The sequence below is a fragment of the Delphinapterus leucas genome, chromosome 16, assembly GCF_059928025.1.
Source record: "Delphinapterus leucas isolate spDelLeu-1000000601 "Yukka" chromosome 16, BTC_Dleu_Yukka2, whole genome shotgun sequence".
In the NCBI taxonomy this organism is placed as follows: Eukaryota; Metazoa; Chordata; class Mammalia; order Artiodactyla; family Monodontidae; genus Delphinapterus; species Delphinapterus leucas.
In genome coordinates, this window is record NC_143144.1 from 61,182,486 (window position 1) to 61,210,066 (window position 27,581).

Here is a 27,581-nt window from a genome sequence, read left to right on the forward strand (position 1 = left end):
TGGTGCTCTTCCCCCCAGCTTGGGAGGTGTGAGACAGCTGAGCTTCAGCTGCCAAGTGCTTGTCGGAAGACTGCAGCTCTGGCCCTTCTCTTTGTGGCCAGGCAGCTGTGCACTGGAATGTGCGGATTTGCAGAGCTGTGGAAGAGGGGGGCTTCAGCACCACTCTCCGTGAGGATTTCTGGCTGTCCCCGGTCCTGCCAGCAGCCCTGGCTAGACCCAGACTACAGGGGGCCTAACCAAGGCACAGGAGGCTGGCTAGTTGCAGAGTGTGTTTGTGATCTCAGGCAGACTTCCCTGGTGGGATTCCACTGCGCAGGTCATCCGCTGTATGTGCCGGGCTGGTTCCAAAGACAGCCTTTGTGTGGTGTTGGCCTGCAGGCTGGCAGCTCCACAGGGTAGAGCCCACACCTTAGCTCTACCTCCATGGTCGATCTGGGCTCTGCCCCACAAACGCTGGCCTCTTGGCAGGTATGTCCACGGAGTGTAGAGTAGTTCTTTCTCCCTTGGGGCCTGGAACTGCTGCTGACTGGCTTCCCGTGGCTGCCTCTGCTGGGCTGGTGGATAACCTCTTTTTCCCTTTGGGTTTCTCCCATCTGGGCTCTGCACTAAATGAGTTATTTATTAAAACACTGGATACAGATTAACTTTTCCACTTGTTGTTTTGTGTGGCCCCTGCAGTTGGGAAATGCTAATTTGCCTTCCTCAAAGCTTGGTTGGCAGGAACTTTTTAACATGCCATTTCATTCCCTGGGGTTTCCAGTGGAGATTCTGCCTTTGCCATAACATACCTGCCCAGGAGTGTGGTCTCTCCTCTAGTTGGCCTTTGCTTTCTTTCCAAAGCTCTCTGGAGACTGACAAGTGGAATTCCTCTCTAAGCCACCCACAGATGGCAGGTCCCAGCCCTCCCCCTAGCTGGGCACAGCAGGCCGAGGAAGAGCTTTGTAGGTTCACTGGAAGGCAGGCCTCCCTGAAGCTTTGGTCCCTCCCCCTGTCTTTCATCTCAGAGGGTTTAGTTTCAGGATGATTGTGTGAATTGGTGGCGCTCTCTGCTAAGGACAGGGGGCCTGGCCTACCTAGAAAGAGTAGGGCACCCTTGGCCTTGGCCTGGGGTGGGAATAAGGGCCAGCAGTGGGGATAGAGCTCTCCCTGAGGCTGAAACCACCACCCTGGGCTGGATTTCAGGTCCCAAATCTCTGAATTTTGAAATGTTGAGAATTCCTTTTCTTTTGTAACCACAGGAAGACCTGAGGCATTGTGGGGTTCCTAGCAGATCTGTGTGGGTGTGTGGCCTCATCCTTTGTAAAGCATTTCATTTGCAACATGGATTCTCTCTTCCTCCATGGTGTAGAGATGCTAAATTCTCCGATTCAAGGAGTCCTTCAGCAGTAAGGGGGCAGTTGGGAGGAGATTCCTTGAGCTGGCCCAGTCAAACTGGCTTAAAAGTCCGAGAGGCCTGGTTATTCGGGAGTGACTGCCAGGCTGTCAGCATTGGGAAAGTTCTTCCTCTTCCTGCAGAGAGAGGCAGAAACTTGGAAGCCTTTATGGGTTTGATGTGATCAGATCTCTCAGCCCCAGATCTGCCAGCCCACCCTTTTAGACTCCCATCTTCCACGCCGCAGCTTTTCCCATGCATGCTGGTCCTCACACCTGCCGTGTTCTGGGTCTGGGTTTGCCAGCATCTCCTTTGCCCAGCATTCTGACTCAGAGGTCCTGACTCAGGACTTTGGCCTTTGGCTCCTAAATTCATTCCTCTGTCCTGCCTTTGAGGTCTCCCAGTCAACTACATTTCCTGTTTCAGTAGCTCCGTTCTGATGTCTGGTCCTAAGAAGTGTGTGGAGAGGTCTTGTCCTTTCTGACCTGAGCCCCACGGGAATGGTCTCCTCACCCCTGCACATACTTTCGAAGCTCGCTGACCTGCTGCCGAGCTCTCCACAGAGCACCAGGCTGCGCGGCAACCCCACCAGCAGAGATATATTGAGTCCCATTACAGGCAGAACACTGGAAAAGGTGATGTGTTTGGGTGGGGGACAAAGAGAAGTCATACCAAGCTTCTGTCCTTGAAAAAACCCAAGATCTGCTTGATAAGAGATGGCAGAGTCCCCGGGAAAGAAGGCGACAGTGAGGATTGGGGCTGGAAGCAACTTAAGGCTTTGCCTGACTTCTGTGACTTTGTGGCTGTCTCCCCTCACCCTGTGGTCCTCAGTGCTTCATTAAAACATGTAATAATAATTGCAGACTACTTGTAGCTCTTACTGTGTGCAAGGCACTATTCTAAGTGTTTTATATAAATTCATTTCATCCTTACAACAGCTTCATGGGGTAGATATTATTAATCTTATTTTACAAGGAAACTGAGGCACAGAGATGTTAAGGAAATAATCACCCAGCCAGGGAATGCTGGAGCTGGGCTATCAACCTGGGCAGTCTGGCTCCAACAGTCCTCACCCTTCCCTTTCTCTACCTGTGTGGGCGTGTGGAGGAAGGTCCCCCCTCGGACCTCTATTACTATCGTGCGCCTCAGTTCAAAGGTATCTTGGATTAATGGAGTGTGAATAGTTAAGCAGGAAGAGCTTTGTAGGGGAAATGTTGAGCTGGGTGTTGAAGCAACTTTGTAGAGAAGAAAGAGTTCTGTCGGGTAATGGCAGGAGGGTAGGTGATAGGATCCTGTGTCAAATTCAAGTCAAGGCTTCTGCAGCCCTACTGTGGTCATTTTTAGTAAGTTGCCAGGAAAGTCTGCTCTTAAGAGCACAAAGGTGATGCTTCTGGCTTGGATGTCAAGTTCACATGGTCATGCTTCCTGTGTGGTCAAGGATGTACCCAGCATTCCCACAACCCAGAGCATATGTTGCCCAGAATGTGTGGACTATCTGATCATTCTCTCTGGGGAGGAGGTATAGAAATGATGAACACTTCAAAGCTGGGAGTACCCATACCTTCTAGCTGAGGTGTCTGTAGGGCCAACATGGGAAGGATTTTTATTCTGAAATAAAGTTGTCTTGTCATCCTGCAGAGTGACATAACCAGCAGAGGATATATTTTTCCTCTGTTCTTATATCGATGCAGACTGTCACATCATTTTTTAAAACATTTTAATTCCTGTATAGTAGGTCCCCTACATATGAACGAGTTCCACTCCGAGAGCACATTCGTAAGTCCAATTTGTTTTTAAGTCCAACAAAGTTAGCCTAGGTACCAAACTTTTACAGATAACACCAGACACGTGAACTAACTTACGTGATCAGACATGCAAATGCACGTTCGCATCTTAGAAAGTTCACAACTTGAAGGTTCGTATGTAGGGGACTTACTGTAATGGTTTTTTAAAATTAATAGGCTTTATATATTAGAGCAGTTTTAGGTTTATAGAAAATTGAACAGACAGCCCAAAGAGTTCTCATTACCCTTTCTCTCCTCTGCTTATAGTTTCCCTTGTTACTAATTCCCTTGCATTAGTGGTATATTAGTTACAACTGATGATCCAGTATGGTACATTATTACTAGCTAATGCCTTCTAGTTTACATTATGGTTCACTCCTTTTTTTTTTTTTTTTTTTTTTTTGCGGTACACGGGCCTCTCACTGTTGTGGCCTCTCCCGTTGCGGAGCACGGGCTCCGGATGCGCAGGATCAGCGGCCATGGCTCACGGGCCGAGCCGCTCTGCGGCATGTTGGATCTTCCCAGACCGGGGCACAAACCCGTGTCCTCTGCATCGGCAGGCGGACTCTCAACCACTGCGCCACCAGGGAAGCCCTATGGTTCACTCTTTTTGTTACATAGTTCTGTGTGTTTTGACAAATACATGTCCTGTATCCACCATTAGAGTATCATACAGAATAGTTTCACTGCCCTAAAAATGCCCTGTGCTTTTTATTCTTTCTTCCCTCCTCCCAGACCCCTGGTAACCACTGATTGTTTTACTGTCTCTTTAGTTTTGCCTTTTCTGAAATGTCATGTAGTTGGAATCATACAGTATATAGCCTTTTCAGGTTGACTTCTTTCACTAAGCAATATGCATTTAAGGTTCCTCTATGTCTTTTTGTGGCTTGATAGCTTATTCCTTTTATCACTGAACAATATTCCATTGTGTGTATATACCATAGTTTATCCATTCACTTATTGAAGGATATCTTGATTGCTTCCAGTTTTTGGCGATTTTGAATAAAGCTGCCATAAACATTCATATGTGGGTTTTCTGTGGACATAAGTTTTCAACTCATTTGGGTAAAATTGCTGGATCACATGGTAAGACTATGTTTAGCTTTGTAAGAAACTAGCAAACTGTCTTCCAAAGTGGCTGTACCATTTTGCATTCCCATCAGCAATGAATAAGAATTTCTCTTATTCTGTGTCCTCACCAGCATTTGGTATTGTCAGTTTTTTGGATTTTAGCCATTCTGACGCGTGGAGTGATATCTCATTGTTGTATCAATTTGCAATTCCCCAGTGACACATGATGTTGAGCATCTTTTCATATGCTTATCTGACATCGGTATCTCTTCTCCAGTGATATATCTTTGTTCTTGTTCTTCACCTCCTCCCCCTCCCCATTCTACCCCCCCGAACACAAAACCCCTTTTTCTTACATCATGGGTTCAGACAGTGTTTTCTGGCATATTTTCCTTTTGGTCACTTCTCAAGCCATTAAGTGAGTTAGTTCCCCTGTGTAGGTACTGGGTCCACATCTGAATCCCTCCATCTTGGTGGGTTTTAACTGGGGTTGGCCCGTGTGTTCTGTACCTTCTTTTCCCTAGTGATGGTGTCTTTCATAAAGTCTGTAGCTGGTACTGGGTAGGCTGGTAGCCTACAACTTCAATCCCAAGGTTCAAGATTGATATGCCCTCCAGTACAGACACTACAAAGACTGGTGTGCAAACTTGTCCAACAGCAGACCCTGGCAAGCTTAATCTTGTCTTAGATGAGAAATGAGTACATCAGGCTCCTTAAGGCCCCAGCCAGACCTCAAACTCTCTGTTTTAGCTGAACCAGCATCAAGAAGACTCTTTAAAGTCCAAAACTTTGCTGGCCTGTACTTTTCCTGTTCCATCCATTATTGTTGTCACTTTTTAGTTATAAATTTGCGTTTTTTCATTTACAAAGACAGACAGTTGAACCATTTTACCAAAAATGTTGGAAATTTGAGAAGGAAGAAAAAAAATCATCCATAATCCTATCACCTTTTGTTTGCGATCCGACGTCTGTCCTCATGATGATTTCTGTAAACAGTTCATTGTGAGTGATGCTGTGCCCAGTGTATGCAGGGCTTCTGTCTTATGTGAGTTTCTCAGTTTGAGACTAACATCTTCCAAGGCTTCCCTAGTACTTGGCTCATGCTATTTTCTAAATTCATCTGGCCCACGGCTGCTAGGATTTCCAAATTCTGAAAACAGCACTTTTGCTTGGGATGATGGCTCCTACCCATTGTCATGTTGCATTAACTACATCCGTTTCTTTTGCTGCTTGACTTCTCACAGAAGTGAAGAGCGGTTGAGGTAGTATACGTACCAACTGTGCTGGCCACCCACCTCTCAGTTAATACCTCCATCCTTTTAATGCAAATCACCGTGCATGGTGGTGGTAGTCCTGAGAGTGTGTGTTGTTCCTGTTGTTGTTTGCCCCTTAGAAAGTTGATCAGTGATTAGATTTGGTGATCACTGTCACCTGGAAATTAACACCACAAGCCTCCTTGTCTCTCCCTTTCTTGGGTGTGTGGATACAGAAGACTGAGACTGGGCTTACAGAGTGCCCCAGGTTCCTGGTACCCAAGTTATACAGAAGGTTCACAAGTATAAGCACAATTGCCAAGAGATAGGTAAGATCCTTCTCAGGTAATTGCCTGAAATAAATGAGCTACCATTTAGGACTTTTGAGGCTTTCTGCCATACATAGGAATCGATAATATAATAATACTGTCTGTTTGCAGCAGGATCTGATCAGTGGATCTAGGAGAAAGGATGGCCTGCTGTCCTTTCCTGGCATTGGGTCTACCAGGTGATGGGTGGGTACACTTGGTTCCCATCCAGCGTTAATCACTGGCCTGTCTTCTTCATTTGGAGGGTCAGCCATTCACTCATTACAGGGATAGTCGTTATTGGGGTAGTTCTGGGTATGAGGTATGTAGTAATGAAAAGCATACTCCTGGTCTGGTCTGGTCTTCATGGAGCCTCCAGTCTTTTGGCTGAAGTGTCCTTGGGCAGGGAAACAGTGCAGAGAGGTGGGCTGGTTACCGCCTCAGAACCTTAGGTATCACACGGAACCTCCCTGCCTCCTTTTCTGCAGTCTGTCCCTTGAGGCCTAGTGGGGGGGCTCTTTGCGAGCAGGAGTCCTGAGGCTCAGAAATGAGGCCAGGCCTATGTTTGGGGTTGGGCCATTTCCCCATTTGTAAGTGAGAACATGGGTTCATAGCAGCTGCTCAGAGGGATGTGGTTCAGTGGACTCCAGGCCCTTAACTAGCAGGTTAGTATAAGCTGGTGGCCTTCACAGGTCCTTTACCTTCCTACTCCCTCCCGTGTTACTCAGGCCTCTTGAGTCCCCGTCATAGAGCCAGCTTTGCCATAATAAGGCCAGTCAAGATGTTTTTGTTTCTCAAGTGCTGACCTCCATGTGATGCCTGGAGGTGCTTGGAGCCTTGCCTCTGACCAGCAGTTTCCCTTACTCTGATCTCAGGCCTTTCAGCATGAGGTTAGGAGCTCAGGAGCCATGCCTGTGGGGAGGGGTAACTACTAGAGAATGGGGCCTGGCCCAGGCTGCCGGTCCCAGGGGATCAAGCTGGCTGGCTGTACTTTCTGCCTGTGATGGATCTGACTCCTAAATGCTTCTGAAAAGCTTGATTGGTTAGAGGACAAAGCAGTGAAATCTGACAGACAACACCATGGCTTGCCCTAACCCCTTCTTCTTCCCGTTCTAGCTTTTTCAATATATCGGATTGCAGACATGCTGGATTCCCGCCCTCCTGGAGCCAGTCTGGCAATTTTTCATTCCTGTAGCCAGGGGTTTTGCACAGAGAAAAGGCCCAGAAGGAAGGCAGTAGATGAGCAGGGAGCCTTTGGGGTTTGAGCTTTACAGGAGCATTGCTAATATGGATCCCTTAGTTCTATGCCAGCTCTGTGGCTGGGGGCAGTGTCCACACCGTGTCCCTCCTCTGCCAGCCAGTGGCCTCCAGTCTCACTTTAGTAATAGCCAAAGGCCATTGCTGCCAAGATTCTTTGATCCACCTCATCCCCTGCTGCTCTCCTTCCTCACTGTGCTCCACCCACTCTAGTCTGCTGCTGTTCCTCCAAAGTGCCAGGCAGTCTCCTGCCTCAGGGCCTTTGCACCTGCTCTTCCCATGTCTAGAAAGCTCTATTCTCAGATAGCTTCATGCCTTACTCCCTCACCTCCTTAGGTCTTTCCTCAAATATCACCTTTTAGTGAGACCTTACCCGACCTCCTTATTTAGAATGGGAACCCTGAACCCCCCTCCGTGAAGCAGTATCACCTGCTTAATTTTTCTTTAAAGCACTTATGACCGTTTACCTTATTTTACTTAGTTGGCTTGTTTGTTGTCTGTCTGCCCTCCTTCCCACTAGAATGTAAGCTCCCTTAGGGAAAGGATGTATACCAGCTTTATGCATTGTTTCTCTGGTGCATCAACAAATATTTGTTGAAGGAATGAATAAATGAAAAACTAAAAAAACCTTGCTTTGGGATTTCCCTGGCTGTTGGGAAAGCATTCTCACAGCAGAGGCAAAGAATTCTTCTGGTCCAGCACCAAGTCTGAGCGTTTAGCTCACTCGGGGATTTCTTCAGTTTGGACCCACGTACTTGTAATAGGGTTGATACTCCATGGGCATTTTCATAGGAGTCAGAGCCTTTCTCTGGGAGGAGGTGTGTGATTTTGTTAAAAAGGTCGGAAGCTTGCTTTATCGGGGTGGGGGAGAACCCCCAGCACCTAGCACGGTGCTTGGTGTATGGTAATCTCTTAATTGATTTCCTGAAGTGTGTTTAGTGCACATTACCTTTTAAATGCTGGGGCTGTCATGGGAGCAAGACAGGCAAGATTTCTGTTTTCATGGATTTTACATTTTAATAGGAAGAACATGTAAAAATAAGAACAGTTTTAGATAGCGCAGGTGCCGTGTTGAAAATAAAGCAGGGAGGATGTGCTGCAGATACCCAGGGAGAAGTAGGGGTTGAGGTGTGTGGAGAGGTTGCGTTTAGCAGGTAATCAGTGACGGCTTTTCCTTGAAGACACATTTGAACTGAGACTTCAGTGACAAAGTGGCAGCCAGGGCTGTCATGTCTTGCAACTCTAGGGGCACCGTTCATAGTATTCAGTGCAATTTGTGCTCCCTGGAGTTGTACAATGCTCTGGTCACCCAACCGTGTGAAGATTGTAGGCAGTGAAAATTGTTAGTTCAGAGGCTCTGAGGTAGGAAGGACCTTGAGGTGTTCAAGGAACAGAAAGAAGGCCAATATGCTTGGGGCTTGGTAAGAAGAGGACAGCGGAGCAAGACGAGGTTGGAGAGTTTGAAGACAATACAAAGAACGTGACATTCAACAAATTATCTGTTATCTGTTGACTGATGAGGGAAGCAAAGGGATGATATTATGGGGGCAGGAGTGGGGTTTTAGGAAACTTTTCTGGTAATTTGGGAACTCAGCACTGGTGTGAAGGCAAGAGAACAGAGTTGAGTGATGGTTTTATTTCCCTAAAAAGAAAACAGCAAAGTGGCTCAAAGGAAATTCTATTAAGATATTTGAGTCTAACTTTGGCAGTGACTAAGAGGAAAGCTCATTGCTTTTTAATACTGTCTTATCTTGTTTGTCATTGAACGTCTCAGCCTAATTCTCTCTTTGGACAGAAATGGGAATATTATTATCATTTAGCATTTGCTCAGCTGTGACATGATGTGCCCATGTACAGAACACAATAAGTACAATCCTTGCTCTTGGGGAACTGAGATGCTGAAAAAGATTTGTTTCTTCCCATTACCCTCTTTCAGGTGTCTCAATCTGGGGTGGCCGACTTCCCAGAGTCCTGGAGGCTAGTGGGTGGACAGAAAGTCCTTGGGCAGAACGCCCTGGCTCTTGGGTCTGTAAGAAGCCCCCAGGCTGTACACCTGTGTGCAGACAGCACCTCGCTTCCCAAATCAGACTGTGATCTTGCCGCCATTGGCCTAGCCTGTCTTTTTTTTTTTTTTTAAAAAAAGATCTTTGTATAGATGCTGCTTTAGCTCAAAGCCAAGAGTGGGGGATGTCATAGTGATGCCAAGAAACTCAACACCAGGCTCTTCCTTGGCCCAGAATTCCTATAGAGCACGGGGCAGGCTTGGAATCCCTCTGGGGACTGACCTTTGGGCTCTTTGGTGGTGGATGGGAGTAGAGGAAAGAAGGTACAGTCGGTCTCCAGTAGGGTGGGGTGATCAGCTTTCACCATTCTGCAGAGAAAGCGTCTGAGGCTCTTAGCTTGGTGCTTTTCTTAGATTCAGTTCTCAGTCTGGGAAGCTCTTTGCTCACTGAAAGCCCAGGATAGAGTTAAGCCACCCTAAGTGTTGGGAGCCAGGTAGTTTGTTTAGCTGGGTTCTCAGCTAAATCAGTCCTGGGAGCTACTGTTTTTAAACTTGAGGAATGTTGTGGGAACATGGTACTTGGCTCCCAGCAAGGGATCTCAGGAAACATCTACTTGAGTAGGCAAATGCATTCCACGAGTCTGGTTGTAGTAGAAAGAGTATCTGCTACTCAGAGTTAAAACTCAAAGGTGCCTGCCCCGCATTGTAGACTCATGAGAATCCCAGCTCAGTGTGAGGGTGCAGAGTCTCAACTGATAATGGTTTTTCTCTTTCTTTCTTTTTTTCCCTTCCTTTAAGATTGTGCAAAATTAATATAATATAGCTGGAAGTGTTTTAAAAATCTTAACTGTCAGAATATTACCATATAAACATACTGGAAAAGAATTTTACAAAGTTTTATTACCTCGAATAGTACTTGTGTAGTCACCAAACACCATTTCAAAACAGCTCATGAAGTATCAGTAATTGTGAATTGTTCAAAATAAAAACATAATCTTTGCAAATGTTTATTTTGTAATTGTTTACTGAATTCTGTTGTAATGGCTGTCACTCAAAGCATGGAAGCAGTCAGGAAGAATCTTGGGCCTGGTTTGAGGGATCCAAGGTCAGGAACTTGGGCAAAGCTGGAAGGTCCAGGCAGCTCTTGAAGGATGGGGCTGATTAAGCTGCAGAGTCTAGAGGGTAGGGAAGCTAGAGGCATCTGCTGTTGTTCTCAGGGAGAAATGATGAGCAGGACTGCTTCTACTGAGCACTAAGCAAGGGAAGGATGAATACTTGCTTCTCTGTTTGGGTACTTGCTGGTGCTGGACCCTGTGCCATCCATTAAAAGCCTCCCAACTGCCCTATGAAGCAAATATTCTTCTCCCAGTTTAATAGGTGAGGAGACTCCAGGGCACATGGAAATTAACTTGCCCAAGGGTCAGCTAGCAAGTGGTGGAGCCGGGCTTTGTGTCAGCTCAGGTGACCTCCACTGCCCGTATGCTTGCCTATATCACTGGACTCTTCTCTAGCATCTTATTAGGACCCTAGGGTAGTACAATTTTATGCAATTTCTTCCCTAAGTCCACCCTGGGACCTCCAGAGGGCTCAAAGAGCCCAAGAGCCCAAGACTAAGAATCTCTTGTGTCTCCCTTCCTCACTTCCCAGCTTCCCTGCACTGCTGGGCCAGCTCACCACTCTGCCTGAGCCCTTCAGCTCATAACCTTGGGCTGGCATTTGCCTCCTTATCCCTTGCCCAGTATTCTAAATCTTGTAAAACTTTGCCTCTTTTCTCAGATTTAGTCTAGTTAGTAAATATTTTAGTCTCACTCTGTTCCCTTGTTCAGCAAGCCTTCACTGAGCACTTCTTTGCGAGTCACTGGTGGTGCAAAAAGGGGCACATCCAGTCCTAATGGGAGAGGTAGGAAGGCAGTTACAGTACAGCAAGGAGGGTCCTGTGATGGTGGTTTGCACAGGAGTAAGGAAGAGTGGTAGGTGCCCTATATTGGTCAGGGACTCAACAAGAAAGAGTTTGGTACCTTCAAAGTAGGATAACTGGGGGAGGGTTTGTTTATAAAGGAAAGACACCATAGAGGATAGTGCACTAATGCAGGGCTAGTGGTTGGCTTGGCTGCTGCTCTCCTAGCGCTGAAGGGACCAGAGGAGGGAGTGAGATTTGAGAACCTAGAAGGAAAGAGTTGTGTAGAGTGTCCCCCCTCAGAGTGACCTTTAGCACTAACCTTCAGTCGAGGAACATGGCCAGCCTCAGGTAGTCTCAAAGGGAGGGAGCCCTGATCTCCCTCTCCTTCCTCCCTCTGATTTCCTTTAGGGCTTCCACTGGCTGATCCCAAGTGGAAGCCAGAAGGCTCAGAAGCCCCACAGAGGTCAGCCTTAAAGGGCAGAGAGCAAGGTGGGTGTGTTGGTTTTCTATTGCCGCAATACAAATTACCACAAATTTAGTAGCTCAAAACAGCACACATAATCTCACATCTCCTCTGGGTCAGGGGTCCAGGTGTAGCTGAGCTGAGTGTTCTGCTTAGGGTCTCACAAGGCTGCAATCAGTGTCAGCTGGCCTGCATTCTCATCTGAGGCTCCATTGGGGAAGTATCTAGTACTTCCAAACTCCCTCAAGTTATCGGCAGAATTTCTTTCCTTGCAAGAGTCCTGAAAAGTTCTTCAGAGCCAGCAATGGTGATAGCAACTGCTAGCAAGACATGGTCTTACATAATGTAACATAATCATGAGAGTGATATTCTATCACCTAGCCATGTTCTGTTGGTTAAAAGCAAGTCCCAGGTCCTACCCGCATTCAAGGAGGGGGGATTCCGGGACTCCCCTGGTGGTCCAGCAGTTAAGACCCCGCACTCCCAATGCAGAGGGCCCGGGTTCGATCCCTGGTCAGGGAACTAGATCCCACATGCCGCAATTAAAGATCCCGCATGCTGCAACAAAGATCCCGCGTGCTGTGACTAAGACCAGTGCAGCGAAATAAATAAATGAATACTTGGGAAAAAAAATGGAGGGGGGATTCCACAAAGGCATGAACACAGGAGGCAGAGGTCGTGGGGGCCACCTCGGGATCTGTCTGCCATGGTGGGGATGGACCTAGAAGAGCAAACCGAAGATACTCAGCACAGGTACCCAGCTCAGAGAAGGTAACACCTGAGCCTTCCTGAAGATGAGCAGAGGGCAGAGAAAAAGGGAACAACCTGTGCAGAGTCTCAGAGGTGAGGAAGTCATTAGTGTGTCAGGGATCTGCCAGTCATTCATTCATTGTGAGGGGGACCCAGTTCCCGGTGGTCTTGTTGAGAAGTCTGCACTTTACCCTGAAGGTTTGGAGTGGGGGTGGGCGTTGGAGGATTTTTTAGCAGGGGAGAGGTACATCATATCCCATTTTGAGAACATCAGAGTGAAGAACTGAATAGGGCAGGAGGCAGGAGATCAGTGAGGAAGAGCAGTGTTGGCCATCCAAGTGTAGGATGAAGGGAGTATAACCAACATATTGTAATAACTTTAGATGAAATATAACCTTTAGAAATTGTAAATCACTATGTTGTACACCTGAAACTTACATAATACTGTACATCGACTCTACCTTAGGGAAAAAAAAAGGACAACCCATGGTGTGGCAGTGAGGATGGAGAGAAGAGAACAGATTTGAGAGCTGCTGAGGAGGGAGGAGGAAGTGTCAACAGACCTCAGTGACTGCCAGCCTGGCTGCACAGGAGGACAGGGAGGGCTGGAGGATGACTCCTGGGATTCTGGCTTAGTGGCTGTACTAGTTTCCTATTGCTGCCATAGCAAATTACCACATTGATTGTCTTACAGTTCTGGAGGTCAGATGTCTGACATGGGTCTCACTGGGCTAAAATCAAGGTGTCAGCTGGGTTATATTCCGTTTCCTTTACCAGCTTTTAGGGGCTACATGCCTTCCTTGGCTCATGCCCCGTCTTCCAGTTTCAAAACTGGCAATGCAGGCCAAGTCCTCACGTCACATCTCTTTGACCTACTCTTCTGCCTCTCCCTTCCACTTTTAAGGACTTGTATGGTTACCTTGAGCTCACCCAGATATCATCTAGCATCTCAAGATCCTTAATCACATCTGCAAAGTCCCTTTTGCCATGAAAGGTAACATACACAGGTTCCACAGATTAGAATGTGTATATCTGGGGAGCCATTATACAGGCTACCATAGTAGTACTCGTCTTCAGTTAGAGAAAGATGGAGAAGGATCACGTTTGGGGAGATACTGAGTTCAGATTTGTATGTACTGAGTTTGCGGTGTCTGAGTTTGGTCCTTTGCTTGGGGATAGATTTGGGAATCCTCAACACAGACCTGGTGCTGGAAACCATTTTATGAGGTTACCTGGGGAAACTATGTGTGGTAAGGAGGTGGCAGGAGCTGAGCCCTGGAGAAAGCAGGGCTCTGGCTTTTGTCCCTCTTTCTTCACCTAGAAAGTCCCCTAGGGGACAGATAGAGGCCATGCATGGGGAAATGCTCACATTCTGTTTTCCCTAGTGAAGTGGTTTCCAGTGGTGCCCTCTGTTTGCCAGGCAGCTCTTTATTCTCTGCATGGGTGTAAGGGGCAGAGTAGTGGCCAATCCCAGGGTGTCATGGGGCTTGGGCCAGCACTGAGGGCCTTGGAGCAGACTGACCTTCTCAAGAAACTTGGTGCAAATAGTAAAGGCAGCTGGTGCTCCAAGCATGTGCTGGAGTTTGGATATATGGTCCTTGCACTTGCTTGGTGTTGCCCTGGATGGCAGAGAGCTTGTGGAGAAGAGTTAGGCAGCCTCCTGTGCCGAGCCCTAGAGCTACTGGAGGTCTTCGTTTCAGTTCTTTCTGTAATCGCTGGGTCCAGCTGGGGATGTGTGTGTGCACTTGGAGGGAGGACACCAAAGGAAAAGCTTTTCTGTCTGTTCCCCTGGGACGGGACCTAGAGGCTCCATTCTTCTGGGAGAGAATATCCAACTCAGTAAAGCAGGGAACAAAGCCTGATCCCAAGGAGGAGGGCTGGCTGGAAGGGAAGACCAGCCCCAGGATAAAGACCTGTTTTTACCCAGTTCTCCAGCCAGCCTGGAACCAGTGGGTAGGGGAGGAAGGACAACAGGAGCTTTTTTTTTTTTTTTTTTTGCGGTACACGGGCCTCTCACTGCTGTGGACTCTCCCGTTGCGGAGCACAGGCTCCGGACGCGCAGGCTCAGCAGCCATGGCTCATGGGCCCAGCCGCTCCACGGTATGTGGGGTCTTCCCGGACCAGGGCACAAACCCGTGTCCCCTACATCGGCAGGCAGACTCTCAACCACTGCGCTACCAGGGAAGCCCAACAGGAGCTTTTGTAGGGAATGAAGTGACATCAGTCTTGATTCTGGAATTGGACTGGGCTGTCCTCCTGTGCCATATGTCTCCAGAGGAAAATGGTCCCCTCTTCCTGTTCTTCTGACACCAGCACTGAGCTTGAGACTGAGCCACAGTCTGTAGACCTGACTTCAGAGGTACTACCTTCACAAGGTCAGTGGCATTCTTAGCTGGCCCAGCGTTTCTTGCTTCAGAAGTATCCAGGCCACCCTTAGAAAAAGTGGGCACTGACCACAGGACTCTCCTGTCATACCATGAGTGTTCAGTATGGACACTTAGCCAACAGGTTCTGTGAGAAGCCTGGCAGGCTAGATGGGCAGATACAGTAGTGAACAAGACACAGTCCTGCCCTTGTGGGGTTTACAGTCTAGACTGGAGGGCATAAATGGTAGAAAACTTCGAAAATACAAAGGAGTTTGAAAAAGAAAAATTGTATTGTGACAGCCACGATAATATTCAATAATTTTATTGCATTTTCTTCCTTTTTCTCATATATTTTTACATTGTGTGTGTCAAATATTTTGGATCACACATTATAGTAAGTTTTGTTTCATGCTTTTTTGAAACCATTTGTTTCTAGTAAAATATATATAACATGAAATTTATCATTTTAATCATTTTTGATGTATTTAGTGGAATTATTATTACCACCATCCATCTCCAGAACTTTTTCAACTTCTCAAACTGAAACTCTATACCCATTAAACAATAACATCCCATTCACCTCTTCCCATAGCCCCTGGCAACCACCATTCTATCTTCTGCCTCTCTGAATTTGACTACTCTAGGGACCTCATGTGAGTGGAATCATATAATGTTTGTTCTTTTGTGACTAGCTTACTTCACTTAGCATAATGTCTTCAAGGCTCATTCATGTTGTAGCATGTGTCAGAATTTCCTTCCTTTTTAAGACTAAATAATTTTCCATTGTATGTATATAGCACATTTAAAAAAATCCATTCATTCGTTGATGGACATTTGGGTTATTTTCACCTTTGGGCTATTGAATAAAGCTGCTGTGAACATGGGTGTACAAAATCTGTTCAAGTACCTGCTTTCATTTCTTTCGGTTATACCCAGAAGTGGAATTGCTAAATCATCTGATAAATCTGTGTTTAATCTTTAATCTATGTTTATTTTATTTTTTTGAGAAACCGCTATACTGTTTTCCACAGTGGCCGCACCATTTTATATTCCCACAAGTAATGCACAAAGGTTCCAATTTCATGACCACTTAAAAAAGTTATTTATATTTTTATCTTATAGTTAGAAGTAGGTGAACAGCAAACAATAGAGGATATAGAGTGGGGTTCTGACTTATACTTCCTGTTCCTCCTCACCAGTTAGATGCGGAAAACTCTTTGCCTCTCAAAACTCAGGGATTAGTCCTCCTGCTTTCAAGAAGTCTCATTTTGGGCTTCCCTGGTGGCGCAGTAGTTGAGAATCTGCCTGCCAACGCAGAGGACACGGGTTTGAGCTCTGGTCTGGGAAGGTCCCACATGCCACGGAGCAGCTAGGCCCGTGAGCCACACTACTGAGCCTGTGCGTCTGGAGCTTGTGCTCCACAACAAGAGAGGCCGCGACAGTGAGAGGCCCGCGCACCACGATGAAGAGTGGCCCCTGCTCGCCGCAACTAGAGAAAGCCCTTGCACAGAAACGAAGACCCAACACAGCCAAAAATAAATAAATAAAATATAAAAAAAAAAGAAAAAGAAAATAAACTTGTTAAAAAAAGAAGTCTCATTTTTAATGACCATGTAATGTCCCACCACACAATGCACCAGAACTGATAATACCCCTACTTGTAGAGTATTTAGATTGTTTCTAAATGTTTTATAAATACCACAGAATATATTTATAGAAAAAGCGTTTTCCAAACACAAGAGGGAAAAGCTGCTACCCCTCATATATACATAAAATAAGGAATTGGCTCATGTAATTATGGAGGCTGGTAAGTCCAAAATCTATAGAGCCAATGTTACTAGGTCCATTACAATCAGTATGGAGTCATGGATTTTTACTTTAATAGGTTATAATTTGTTAATACCATTTGTTTCGATGCTCAAATTGTCCTAGATTTGGCCAGTGGGAGCCCTTCAGTTTGGCTTCTCTCTACTTTTGACATGTTCCCATCATTCTTCAAGTACTTACTTACCTTCTGGCACAACGAAAAGTTCCAGGCTCATTTCGTGCTTTCCCAACCCTAGATTCAGCCATTTCTCCAGTGAGCTCTTTTCTTTTAATGGCAGATGGTATTTAGGCACCAAAATCTGAGTGCTAGGAGTTATCATTGCTTTTGGGGTGTCACTTAGTGGAGAGAGCTAGGAAATACACACACATATATCACACCCACACCCACATCTTTATCTATTTCTATATCTATTCCTCTCTTAAATACCATATTGATACCTTTAATTCCAAAATTATACCTATGAGGCTCATTCTGTCCATCCTTTTTTATGTATTTCTAACTTTGAAATGTTTACCAGTTTTTAACATTTCTGACAATGAGAGAAACCTGGCTCTCATTATCCACAGTACATTTACACAGAAGGTAGTTTCAGAATTACCAACTCATAACACTGCAAAAAGTAAACCTACTAACCAGGGTTCAGTATTTTACTGTACTTTTTGGCTTTAGCCTGATGACATGTGGTCAACATACTGTGTACGTAAGGTACTTGGGTGGCTTCTTTTTTTCCCCTCTTCAGTGTGGTTATATTGTTCATTGAAGTACAGTTAAGTTCACTAATTTATGTTTGTATTACATTTAGCATTTTCCTCCATCCTTGTTTATTTTGAGTATGTGAAAGCATTATCGTTGATCCAAAAAAATGTATATTCAGAGAAATGTCATACACTCATACATCCCACACCACATAGTACTTTCCACCTGATTCCCTCCTATTGCTATTGCCTGTAGATAACCAATCTTACTTCTGATTTATCCTTCCTGTGTTGCTTTTTGCAGAAATGAGCAGATACATGTACATTTTCCTGTCTTCCCTTTTCTGTTCCTCAAAAGGTGGCATGCTATAGTACTCATTTGTTGTTTTTACTTAACAGTTTCCATATCAGTTTGTAGAGCTCTTCCTCATTCTTTCTTATATCTGCATAGTACTCTTCGGACCACTCTCCTATGAATGGGCATTTAGTTGCTTCCAATATTTGGGGATCACAAATTCTTAGAGTGGGATCGCTGGGTCAGAAGGTAGACAGTATGATGGGAGTTCCCTGGTGGTCTAGTGGTTAGGATTCTGGGCTTTCACTGCCGTGGCCCAGGTTCAGTCCCTGGTCAGGGAACTGAGATCCTGCAAGCTGTGCAGCATGTCCAAAAAAAAAAAGGTAAACAATATGTAATTTTGTTAGGTTTTGCTAACTTCCCCTCCAAAGAGGTTGTACTAATTTGTATCCCCACCAGCAACATATGAAAATACCTTTTTCATAGCCTCATCAATAGAATGTAATGTCATACTTTAAAATTTTTGCCAACCTGGTAAGTGATAATGGTATCATTGTTTTTTTAATTTGCTTTTGAGTTGCAAATGAGTGAGATTGACCATCTTGTTGTATGCTTAGGGGAATATATCTATAGCTATAGTTTGTGAATTTTTTTTACTATTAGTTCTTTGGATTTTTTTCCCTTCAGGTTTTAAAAACAGCTTTACTGAGATAAAATTCACATACCATACAGTGTGTGGTTAGTGATTTTTCGTATACGGTTTAGTGGTTTTTAGTATATTCAAGAGTTATATAACCATCATAACTTAAAGTGTACGGTTTAGTGGGTTTTAGTATATTCAAGAGTTGTGTAACCATCACCATAAACTAATTTTAGAACTTTTTTTATCACCCTCAAAAGAAACCCCACACCCATTAGCAGTGACTCTGCATTTGTCCTTAGTCCTCAGCCTGAGGCAGTCACTGATCTACTTTCTGTTCCTATAGATTTGCCTATGCTTGACATTTTATGTAATATAAATATATAATATATTACAAATTATATTATTTATCATATCACATACATTGGATTCATACAACATATGGTCTTTTGTAACTGCCTTCTTTCACTTAGTGTGATATAATGCTTATAGTGTTCCAGGTGGTTTCTGAATATTTAATCCTCACAACAACTCTGAAATAGTTACTGTTATTATCCCCATTTTATAGATGAGAAAACTGAGGCATGGAGAGGTTAAATATTTTGCCTGAGGTCACACAGCAATAAGAAGATGGGCTTTGGAGTCAGGCAGACCTCAAGTCTGAAGTCCACCACTTGCTTACTGGATGACTTATAGAACATTACTTAAACTCTCTCAAGTGTCTTTTTCTCATATGTTAGTTAAATGAGGATAACAATGGCTGAGTCACAGGGTTGTTGGAGAATTAAATAATATGGCATCAGAAAAATGCTTAGTACAGGGCCTCAAACTTAGTAGGTATTCAGTTAATTGTAGTGGTTATTAGTAGATAGAGCTAGGTAAAGGCCTGGCGTACTTGACATGGTTGGCCCTGCTTCCCCTAGCATTTAGGTGTATCTGAGATGCCAGCTTTTTTTTTTTTTTTGATATAATTCATTTTTTGATATAATTTTTTTGATAAATCTCACACCATGAGATTCACCCTTTTAAAGTGTACAATTCGGTGCTTTTTAGTATATTCACAAGGTTGTGCAATCATCCCAATTATTTAATTCCAGAACATTTCCATCACTCCAAAAAGAATCTCTATACCCATTAGCAGTCATTCCCCATTCTCTCCTTCTCCAACCCCTGGCAACCACTAGTCTTTCTGTCTCTGTGGAGTTGTCTGTTCTGGACATTTCATATAAATGGAATCATACAATATGTGGTCTTTTGTATCTGGCTTCATTCACTTAGCATAATGTTTCCAGGGGTCACCCATGTTATAGCAAATAATCAGTACAGCATTCCTTTTTATTGCCAAATACTGTTCCATTGTATGGATATACTATGTTTTGGTTATCCGTTTATATGTTGATGACATTTTGGTTGCTTCCACTTTTTGGTTATTATGAATAATGCTACTGTGAACATTAGTGTACAAGTTTTTGTGTGAAAAATGTTTTTGGTTCTCTTGGGTATATACCTAGGAGAGGAACAGCTGTGTCATACGGTGTATTTAACTTTCTGAAGAACTGCCAAACTGTTTTCCAAAGCAGCTCTGCCATTTTACTTCCCACCAGCAAAGTGTGAGTGTTCCAATTTCTCTACATCCTCGTCTACACTTGTTACTGTCTGTCTTTTATTTTGGCCATCCTAGAGGGTATGAAGTGGCTCCTCATTGTAGTTTTGATTTGAATTTTCCTAATAATTAATGGTGTTGAGCATGAGATGCCAACTTTTAGGTCAGCTTTTTCTGCTTACCCACACTCTAGAAAGTCTCTCCCAGGTTCCTGTTTGTCTGATTGGTACCTTCTTAATCAGGTGCTTTGGGGGAGACCTTTGGGCAGGTTCCAGTGGTTGCACAACTATGTCAGGATTCAAGGCACATGTTTTTCCTGTTGGCAGGTTTAATGTTACTCTTGAGGCTGGCACAGCCATTGCCTAGGCTCACTAAACTGCTGGGACAAAGCCAGCTTCTCCCTTGAGCACCTCAGTGAGTAGGATCAGAAGTTCTTGAGCTGGAAACAATCTTGAGAGGCCGTCTCATCCATCCTTCTGCAACAAGACAGTTAGAACCCCTCCCTGCCAGATTAGGGGGGATCTGTAGTATATTCCTTTAAGAATCTCTGTAGGAAGAAATTCCACTGGGCCCCTTTCCCACCAGCCAGTATTTTAGCAGCCTTCGGTGTTAGATTCTTTGCTCTGACCCAGATCCCACCTTCTGCAGCACGTGCCGATTTCCTCTCATGCTTTCCTTTCTTGGAGGATACGCGAGACAGCTGCTCTCCAGGAGGGGCTTCATCGTCTGGTCAGATAAATCTGCTTTGGCTGGAGAAGCCCTCACTTGAGGGAATGCAGACCAGGCCAGGCCTCTCCAGGGGACCTTAAAGACTGAATGACCTTGTCACTGGGCTATTGCCTGAGCAATCTGCTTTGAAGAAGAGGCCTTCTGACAGGCTCCAGGTTGTGTGTTTATCCTGAGGCAGGGCCATTCTAAACTCATGTTTCAGAGTTTAGAGGTTGCATCCAGCCAGCCTGGTGGGTGGTAATCAAACGCAGGTGGAGACCATCTGGCCAGACCTGTCTGTCTCAGCCAGCCGAGTGAGGGCCGGCCTGCCCACCGCAGAGCTGGCCCAGAAAGCACCCCGTGTGGAGGCAGATGGCGTAGAAATGCATGTGCGTGCATGCACACCCATGCATGCATGTGCGTGTGTGCACAGCCCTCGCTGCTTGGATGCATGTGGCTACTCTCTCTGCATCTGAGGGTTCACCCCATCGCACAGTCTGAGGAGCATGTTTCTTTTAGTCTGTTTCTCAAGTTTTTGCGGTTAGAAATCATGTATTTTTCTTGGCCTGAGATGAAAGCCCCAGGAGTAATGGTCTAATACGTTTTACAAAGCTGCCTCTAATTGGCGGCTGCTTGAAATCTTCCCTTTGCCCTAGTGACCCATCTCCCTTTGTAGGGTTTTAACTCCAAGTCAGTCTTGCATTACCCCAGGTTTTCATACCCCTCGCGAGCCTATAGCCCTTGGGAGGCAGCTCTTACAGCCTCAGCTTGCTTAGCTATTCCCTCAGCCTTTCTGCATAGAATTGCCCCCAAACAGGGCAATTCAGCAAGGAAGGAAAATACCTTACACTGCATCCTGCCAAGCATCTCTAGCCCGGTCTCCAAAATTCTAGGAGTGTACCCCAAAATGGAGTGTGCCTCCCACAATTATAGATACTCAGAGAAAATAGTGATTCTAAGGCTTCCTTTTCAGTCCTTTAGAGAACTTAGCTTACCAGAGGTGAGCTCCTCACTGCAGCAAGTGCAGGAGTGCTGGACCAACTCAGGTACACAAGCAGGGCTAGCTCTGGTGTCAGAGCTTCTGAGATGTTAGCACCTCTTTCTGCCCACTCTCCCGGCCCGGCCCCTTGGGGACGATGATGGTGATGATGGGGGAAAGATGCCACGTGGAATCCCAGGGTTGGGCACTGACTGCATCACTGCCCCTTCAGCATTCTCCCTTCTGACTGCCTGTTCCGGTAGCTTGGCGCGCAAGGAGGTGTTGGCTGTCATCTTATTTTATGGCTTGTATTTGTATGCTGAGGAGTTTAAATGTGTATAATCATTGTGGCTCATGTTTGTACAAGATATTATTACTGAAAATTATATCATGAACATAGTTTAACTTTTAGCCCTTCCCATGCTGGCAAGCCTCCTGTAACTCTCAGGAGCCCCTCCCTGAATGCTTCCCTCACCCCAGGAGGTACCACCACCAACCAGCCTTGCTCTCTAATCCACATCATTTCCCTCTCTGGCAGAAGTCCATTTCAGGGACTCCTGTGGAGACTCAGCCTCCTGGGGGTTTCCTAGAAGACAGGGAGGCAGGCACTGCTCCCCCTGCCTCATCTCCCTATGATGTTTGTGGCCATCATCATTCTGGGCCACTTGGGGATGGGAAGGGAGGGCAAACTCTGCTTCCTCAAGGTTCCAGTGATTGAAGAGTACACACAGGGTGCCAGGTTTCAGGAAGAGCACGTGCTGATTGATGAGTGCATGTGGGGTGCTGGCTTTCAGGAAGATCATGGGCCCTCCCAGTATTTGGATATTTGGAATCTGCTTTGGGACCCATCCTCAAATGCTGAGTTTGGAGGCCAGCCAGTTTAGCCCAAGGATTGTCCCCTTGTGGGGCAGGGTGGAGGTGGGAGTGGAGAAAGGGTCTCATCCTCATAGGGCATACAGTAGGACATATATCCTTAGCAAACTAAGTAGGTGCTTATTAATAGCTTGAAGGAATAAAGAGTGTAAGGGTTATTTTCAGTAATGGAAATCTTCCCTTTGCCCTAGTGACCCATCTCCCTTTGTAGGGTTTTAACTCAATCATACAGAAAGGAATGTTCCAGAGCCACAAAACCTGGAACTTGTAATTCAGAGTACCAGCAGGGGAATTTGATTGGCGGGGCTGAGGTCACACACATGTGCTGTAGCTGGCAGGAGGGCAAGGCTAGAGTTCTTGTTCCATATTGGCTATCGAGGTCCTTCCTCCCCTCAAGGCTCAAGATTCTTCTGACTAGGGGGTTTGGATGCCGAGCCTACCCAAAAAGGGGAAGAACTTTAATTAGACAACAAAACAGTGTTTTCCCTAAGGTAGTTAAACAAAAAACATTTGCTTTTTATTCCTTCCAGATTCACAGGAACAGATGGACCTAGTGGTTTTGGCTTTGAGTTGACATTTCGTCTGAAGAGAGAAACAGGGGAGTCTGCGCCCCCAACATGGCCAGCAGAACTAATGCAAGGCTTGGCCAGATATGTGTTCCAGTCAGGTAAGAGCCCCAGGAGCTGGCTGGCGTGCTTGTCCTTTCACCATGAGCCTGCTTGGCTTGGGAACCTGAAGGTATATTTTGATGTCCGTGGAAGGACCTTTCCTGGGAGTGCTATACCGCATTTGTACCATAAGGGTGGCTTGTTTCCTGGGTGGAAAGCTGCCTGGGCCATGGGAGGGAAGGATATGTCATATGACCTCCTGCAGCAGGAGTCCCTGACACCCTGAGCCTTGGTTGCAGTCTGCCAGCCATACTTCTGATTCCCAGAGAGCCAAAGGCCAGCTCAGCATGGAGCTGACCAGCACTTTCTCTGTCTCCCCCTTTTCCCACAATTAGCACTCTTTCCTCCCTGATGCCAGTGGCCTAGCCACCTCCATTTCTGGGGCACGAGCACACATGTTAATCTTGGATAAGCCTAGTGTTCACAGTAGAGGATAGGGCAGAGAGAGAACGAATTACCTTGAACTTGCTCCCTCACAGTGTGAACGGGAAGTTGGAATCAGGCAGGACCTTGACAGTCAGAAATATGGTTTGATTCACATTATTCAAGTGCCCTCCAGGGGATGGTCCTGTGCCCCTGGTGCCCTTCTGGAGACTGCTAATATGGAACCGGAAGTGGGGACTTTTGTGCTGGGAGCCTTGGTCGCATGCTCCTGACTCAGCCTGCCTCTAGTCCTCAAGTGGGATGAAATGTTGGAGTGGAATTCAGTACCTTTTATGGAGGGTTTCATATCATCTGAATGTTTCTGTGTGGTTAATTGCTCAGAAACATTTCCCATATGACTTTATATTTTGTTTATTTGGTTTGGTAAGTAGTTTTCAAATGAAAGCCAACATAATTTTATCCAACTCTTGCTCTTTGACTGTCATAGATAGGAGCAGACTAGCATCTAGGCCAGAGTCTCTCAAAGTATGGTCCTTGGACCCCTGCATCAGAATCAGCTGGAGAGCTTGTTGCAAGCACACATTCCTGGGCCCCAGAGGAGATCTCTGACTTAGAATCTTTGGTGGGTGATGGTTCCCAGATGCTCTGGTAGAGACTAAATTTGGAGAACCATAGCTCTGGCAACTTCTCTGAGTATAGTGACTTTTTTTTCAGCCTTGAGTAGGCTATAAATTGGGGGTGCAATTGACCATGTAGGTTGAAACCCTCTGTCCTCGTTTCAGACCCCTGGGGGTCAGTTGTTGGCTGGTTGGCCATCATGTAATGGGACTGACTGATCCTTAACTACCGTCTATCATTGTGTGGCCTATGGGATAGTACCCTTTTGAAGGCTACAGTGGGTCTTCTGTAAGCAAGGTTTCCCAAACCTGGCTGCTCATGAGATCCTCTGGGATCTCAACACCCTGAGTCCCAAATGCTCCTGGAGGGCTCTGATTCAGTTGGTCAGAGGTGGGACTGGGGCATCTGTTTCTTAACCAGCTTCCCGGGGGATTCTAATGCAGCTGGTCTGGGGATGTTGTTTGGACGCTAAAGGACTGTTGATGGGAAGAAGTATCATTCACAGGGGCAGGGGAAGCAGGCTGCTTGAAGCAGCTGGCTCATGTGATTTGGTACTATCCTAGCGTCTAGGTCTGCACAATCTTTTTTTTTTCAAGATTTATTTATTATTTATTTTATTTATTTTTGGCTGCATCGGGTCTTAGTTGTGGCATGGGGCATCTTTCATTGTGGCATGCAGGCTCTTCGTTGTGGCACGCGGGCTTCTCTCTAGTTGTGGCGTGCGGGTTTTCTCTTCACTAGTTGTGGCACACAGGCTCCAGGGCACGTGGGCTCTGTAGTTTGTGGCAAGTGGGCTCTAGTTGAGGCACACAAGCTCAGTAGTTGTGGCACATGCATGGGCTTAGTTGCCCCATGGCACGTGGGATCTTAGTTCCCTGACCAGGGATTGAACCCGCGTCCCCTGCATTGGAAGGCGGGTTCTTTACCACTGAACCACCAGGGAAGTCCCCTGCACAATCTTTTAATGTTTTAAGATTGTGCCAGGAGTCTACTGCCTGAACCCACTGTGTCCCCTTCTCTCACTTCTTTGATGCCTGTAACTGATGCCAATATAGAACTGTCTTCGAGAAAACAGACCTTTCTTCAGTCTAATGCTCTCCCAACTGACCTATTTCAGCTCCTGGAAAATAGACATTTCTTGACATGGAATTTGATCTACTATAGGAAATGGGGCTCTAAAGACTAGGCAACCTCTTGCTTGTATAGACAGGTAGCTTCCTGCCCAGTGCTTAAGCCAGTACATTTATATGTTTGTTTGCACTTAATGTACCTGCTTATATGGATCAAGATCAGAGAAATGTAGAACAGGTGTTATGAATCACTGTCAGGTGGAGTCAAGCAGATGAACCTCTGAAATAGTTCTGATGTTATAGTTCTGAAATAATAACGCAAGTGGGGAGAAAAGCGGGATTTGATTTGCAAGGGTTCATTTCAGCCACACAGTAAACATCACAGTGACTGTTTTGCAACACTAATGTGATCATTGATTCAGGTACATTATCAACAGATGTCAAAACTATCGGATAAAAAAGATTGTTGGGGTATAACATAGTCACAAGGACTCAAAGAATCTCTCCACAGATTACTTATGTGCTACAAAGAGAAAAAGAATACCTTTACAATGGAAAAGTTTGGGTGGGCATCAGCTTAACCAAATGATCAAATGTAGCAACACAAAAATGGAACAAATGACTACTATGTACCTCCTTACATGTTACACTGTGAAATATAAAGCACCAACCATGTAACACTTTATTTATTTAATTTATTTTTTGGCTGCGTTGGGTCTCGTTGCTGCACGTGGGCTTTTCTCTAGTTGCAGCAAGTGGGGGCTACTCTTTGTTGGAGTGCGTGGACTTCTCATTGTGGTGGCTTCTCTTGTTGCTGAGCATGGGCTCTAGGTGCATGGGTTTCAGTAGTTGTGGCACGTGGGCTCAGTAGTTGTGGCTCACAAGCTCTAGAGTGCAGGCTCAATAGTTGTGGTGCACAGGTTTAGTTGCTTGCGGCATGTCGGATCTTCCTGGACCAAGGACTGAGCCCCTGTCCCCTGCATTGGCAGGCGATTCTTAACCACTGCGCCACCAGGGAAGTCCCCATGTAGCACTTTTCCAAAAATGTTTCACCTGAATTGAATCCTGAGCATATAGTCAGGTAAATCCAGATTGTGGGATATTTTACAAGACAGCTGCCTGGACTCTTCAAAAATGTCAATGCTCTAAAAGAAAACATGGCAAGGGGCTGGAGCTGTCCTAGATCAAAGAAAACATGACAGTTTAAATGTATGTATGATCCTTGATTGGACCCTGAATTGGAAAAAAAGGTTATTTTTAGGGCAATTAGAAAAAATATAGACTGTGTATTAGATAACAGTACTGTGTAACTGTGAAATTCCTTGGGTGTGATATGGTATTATGGTTATAAAGGATAGTGTATTTGTTCCTAGGAGATAAAAGCTGAAGTATTTATGAATAAAATGACATGATATCTGCAACTTAACTTTTGAATGATTTGGCAAAAAAAAGTGTGTCGGGGGGAGACAGAGGAGAAAGCAAATGTGGCAAAATGTTAAAGGGTGAATCTAGGTGAAGGATGTATGGAGGTGAAGGATATATTGTACTATCCTTCTAACTTTTCTATGGGACTGAAAATTTTGAGAATAAAAAGTTGTGGCTGTTTCTTGAGTGTATGTTGCCTGGTGTGGCTCCATAGTCCCGTCTGCTGCGACAGGCCCTTTTATGGTGTCTGTAATGTAACAGCTATAGTTTGTGTCTGTAGATCACTTCAGGCGTTTCACAGCAGCAGCAGGATGACTACACTCCCACAAGTATAATACCTGATTTTCTGTTTTCCAGATTTTCATAATATGATTGTACTACTTGAATAATAACTAAAACAAATCTTCCTTAAATTCTTTTTGAAACATGGCAGGGAGTAGTAATTATTTAAATGGGAAAATGATGAAGAAAAGTATATGGCAACTGATGTAAGAGAGAAGACCATGGATATGAGCCTGAATAGTGAGGACAAGAGCTAAAATTTAGTAGTGTGTTTTATGTGCCAGGTACGGTTGTAAGTGCTCGTTCAATGTGCAGTAAAGCCCTGTGAGTTAGGCACTGTTATACCAGCTCTACAGTTGCAGAAAGGAAGACAGGCAGAGAGGGGAAGTAGCTTGTTCAAAATCACACAGCTAGTAAGTGCAAAGGACAGTCTTGTAGTTCTTAACGCCACTCTCTTAACCATGATACCACATTGCTGGTGGCCCAGCTGATATTTGGGCTGCTACATGTCTCAGGCTGGACCATGAGGTTTGGGAATCATCCACATGGGTGATTGCACTTGTGCACATAGCCTCTGAGCTCCAGCATGCCTTGCTCGGGCATTCTGGAACGTTTGGAAAATACATAGAGGAGGGCTAAAGCCATTCGTAATATTACCCAAATCCTCTTAAACCCATACGTTCATCTTTTAACTTTTGTTCATGAAAATATGCATATAAAAAGTACAGCTTGCTGAGGGTTAACAAACTAAACACACCCCATGTAACCAGCACCCAGATCAAGAAACAGCCTAGTTCTCCAGAAACCTCCCTTGTGCCTCCTCTCAATCACCTTCTTACCTTTTCTTCCCTTCTCTCTTTCTCTCTTCCCTTCCCTCCCTCCCTGCCTCCCTTCCTTCCACCTTTCCTGTTTCACTGCATAGTACGGGTCCTCAGCCCAATGTGCCTGAGCTCGTTGGTAAGTTAGGTAGGTAGCTATAGGCTACGT

General features: G+C 45.4%; 1 protein-coding gene across 6 annotated transcripts in view; it reads left to right on the forward strand.

Moving 5' to 3' along the window:
• The window catches only part of SUFU (SUFU negative regulator of hedgehog signaling), a 108,568-nt gene that overhangs the window by 10,520 nt on the left and 70,467 nt on the right, over positions 1 to 27,581 (forward strand). For 3 of the 6 annotated variants that reach the window (XM_089897327.1, XM_089897326.1, XM_089897328.1), the window contains exons 3-4: positions 19,496 to 19,594; positions 22,678 to 22,814. In XM_089897327.1, coding sequence (XP_089753453.1) covers positions 19,496 to 19,594; positions 22,678 to 22,814 — 236 coding nt within the window. The remainder of the gene's footprint in view (positions 1 to 19,495; positions 19,595 to 22,677; positions 22,815 to 27,581) is intronic. The other 3 variants (XM_022568916.3, XM_022568915.3, XM_022568917.3) reach the window with 1 other exon arrangement.